General features: G+C 42.7%; 1 protein-coding gene across 1 annotated transcript; it reads left to right on the top strand.

Annotated features, from left to right (window-relative positions):
- Window positions 1-1,080: 1,080 nt before the first annotated feature.
- Window positions 1,081-2,388, top strand: BECN2 (beclin 2; the record flags this gene model as incomplete). The annotated part of the gene is made up of 1 exon (XM_084253801.1): window positions 1,081-2,388. The coding sequence occupies one exon, from the start codon at window positions 1,081-1,083 to the stop codon at window positions 2,386-2,388; it is 1,308 nt and encodes a 435-aa protein (XP_084109927.1).
- Between the last annotated feature and the right edge of the window lie 612 nt (window positions 2,389-3,000).

The following is a 3,000-nucleotide window of genomic DNA, read 5'->3' as shown; positions in this document are numbered from 1 at the left end:
GGGAGGGGAGGGATTGGGGTAAAAATGGGGGGGTTGCAATTCTATGGGGAATATAAAAATAAAATTTATTGTTTAAAAAAATAAAATAAAAAAAAATAAAGTCCTAAAAATGAAAAAATAAATAAATAAATAAAATTCTGGAAGTCAGAAAAAAAAAAAGTGGGGAGAGAGCAGGAAAGATGGGTAGAGTTTGTATCAGGCTAAGATGATGGGATTTTATCTAAGTGAAGATAAGGGCATTAAACATTTTAAGGAGAGAGATACTAAGATCAGATTTAGTTATAGAAAGATTGCTATTAAGATAAGCCTTGAAAACTTTAAGAAGGGGAATGAGATCACATTTTTCTTTTAGAAACAATCACTCTTCATAGGAGTTAAAGGAGCTATAAGGGGTTTATATAGGAAAATGCATGAAGGATGAAGGTTTTAAGTAGGGTTAAGTAGGTTAAATAAGATTTTAAGTAGGAAAGTGGCAAAATGGGATATGCGTTTTAATAGAATCACTCTAGAAGGAGCTTAAAAAAATATATATATTATATATATATATTGTACTGGGGAACCAAAGTGTTGTAGAGCAACCCCAATACAAACGGGGTGCCTGACTGTGGGTCCTCACCCGCACGTTTAAAAGGACTTATCAATGCTCCACTGCAGGCACACGTGAAAGGTTAATAAAAGGTTTATTTACAAGGGAAGGGGAAATGAGGAAATGTACAGCTCTGGGAGAAAAGTGGGAGACAAAGTTTTAAATGAGTCCTACCCGATCCGCCGATCAGGAATCCCAAAATGGCACTCTGAGAGCTGGCCGCCAGCCAGGAGCGGTGAAGCCAGGAGGCGAGCGATTGCGAGCCAGAGAGCCCCCAAGGCCCACGTGTTTGATTTTTATATCCATCCTGGCTGCCCAACTCCACCCTCAGGTCCCAGCCACCTTCCCCTTGGTGGTGATGGGATTTGTCTTTCCCAATGTCTTGATGGCTTTAGTCTGGAGTGGGGGTGGGGTCCACAGAGCCTGTATGGGATTAACTCAGGACATCCTTTCCCCCTAACAAAAGGAAAATTAGAATCAAGAGAGAGTCCACCATGTCCTCCATTCGCTTCATTTGCCAGCATTGCCACCAGCCTCTGATGCTGAATCAGTCCCTGGAGATGATGGGTCTCAAAACCACCCGGAAAACTGCAACTTGGAAGCTCACCTCAGCTCAGTGGGAGTCGGGACAAGCCCAGGAAGGAGGCTCTATCTCCTGGAGAGATTCAGGTATTGAAAACATACAATATGATGCCTCTGGTAGGACCTTCTCTGGCAGTGGAAGGATCTCCAGGGACAAACCCCAAAAATACATCCTGCTTGGAAAGTTTGACTCCATGACAACTCTTAATAGCATCCAGAAGTTCACAGGGGACTTTTTTGATATCCTCTCTAGTGAAAAAGATGTGGACCATCCCCTGTGTGAGAAATGTACTGACAAACTTCTAGAGCAACTTGACTCCGAAATTACTATCACAGAATCTGAGAGTCAGAACTATAGATGCTGTTTGGAGAGCAGGGAGGAGATAGGTGAGGGTGAGATAGAGACCCTGCAGGACCAGCTGAAGGGGCTAGAGCTGAAGGAAGCAAGACTGGTCCAGGAGCTGGAGGAGGTGGAGAGGAACCGTGATAGAGCAGCAGCAGGTCTCAAGGCAGCCCGGGCTGAGACAGAGATGCTGGAACAGCAGGAAATACTGTACCAGAGGGAGCACAGCTTTTTGCAATGGCAACAGCTGCAACTGCTGGACGAGCTGAATAGTGTGGAGAATCAGCTGTGTCGTGCCCAAAACCAGCAGGCCCGGCTGAAGAAAACCAACATTTTCAGGGCCACCTTTGAGATCTGGCAGGATGGCCCCTTGGGCGTCATCAATAACTTCAGATTGGGCTCCCTGCCTACTGTCCCTGTGTGCTGGAGTGAAATTAATGCAGCCTGGGGACAGACAGCCTTGCTGCTCCTTGCCCTGTCCAACACAATTGGGCTGAAGTTTCAGAGGTATCAACTTATGCCCTGCGGGGACCATTCCTATCTGAAGTCTCTGACAGAGGACTCCGTTGAACTGCCATTGTTTTGTGGTGGGGGGAAGACTAATTCTATGGATGACAAATTTGACCAGGCCATGACAGCTTTTTTGGACTGCATGCAGCAGTTTAAGGAAGAGGCAGGGAAAGGCGAGTTGGGTCTCTGCTTCCCCTATAGGATTCATGTAGAGAAAGGCCTGTTGGAAGATCCTGGAGGCAGCGGTAAATTCTATTCTATCAGAACCCACCGCAACACTGAGGAACAGTGGACAAAGGCACTCAAGCTCATGCTTACCAATTTTAAGTGGAGTCTTGATTGGGTTTCCTTAAGGTATCAAAAATAACTTTTTGTAATTGAAGGATGTGTTAAAAATAACTTTTGTGAGGGAGAGAGGAATTTTTTTTTGTCTTAAAATATTTCATTTGTAAAAATAGTATCAAATAAAGTGTAAAACTGAAGAATATAGTACATCTACAGGTAGACCTTGAAGGTGCCAAGCTAAGGGAAGTATCAGACAGAGGAAGACACATACTGTATGGTCTCACGTATATGTAGACTCCTGTAAAAGGTAAACAACAGAAAAGGGCAGATTTTCATTCACCAGAGTCTGGGATGATGTGCAGGAGGTGGGGAGAGGGAATTGGGTGAAGATGGTCAAAAGGGACAGACTTGGATGTAATGTACAATATGACTGTCTTATGATATACATGAAGGTTGTTAGAGAATAAATCCTAAGAGAGTTTTGCTCACAAGGAGAAAAATACTGTTTTTCTTTTTTGTATCTATATAGATAATGGATGTTAAGTAAGCATTTCATGATAAATATAAGTCAAATACAGGGCTGTACACTGTAAAACTTACACAGTGGTATTTATCAATTATATATCAATAAAACAGGAAAATAAATTATATTGAAAAAGAGAATATATAATTTAAAAAGTGATTGTGAGACAGC

The sequence above is a fragment of the Talpa europaea genome (genome assembly GCF_964194135.1).
Source record: "Talpa europaea genome assembly, chromosome: 14".
Lineage (NCBI taxonomy): Eukaryota > Metazoa > Chordata > Mammalia > Eulipotyphla > Talpidae > Talpa > Talpa europaea.
The sequence above is the reverse complement of the archived record's forward strand: the minus strand, read 5'-3'. Positions and strand labels throughout refer to the sequence as shown.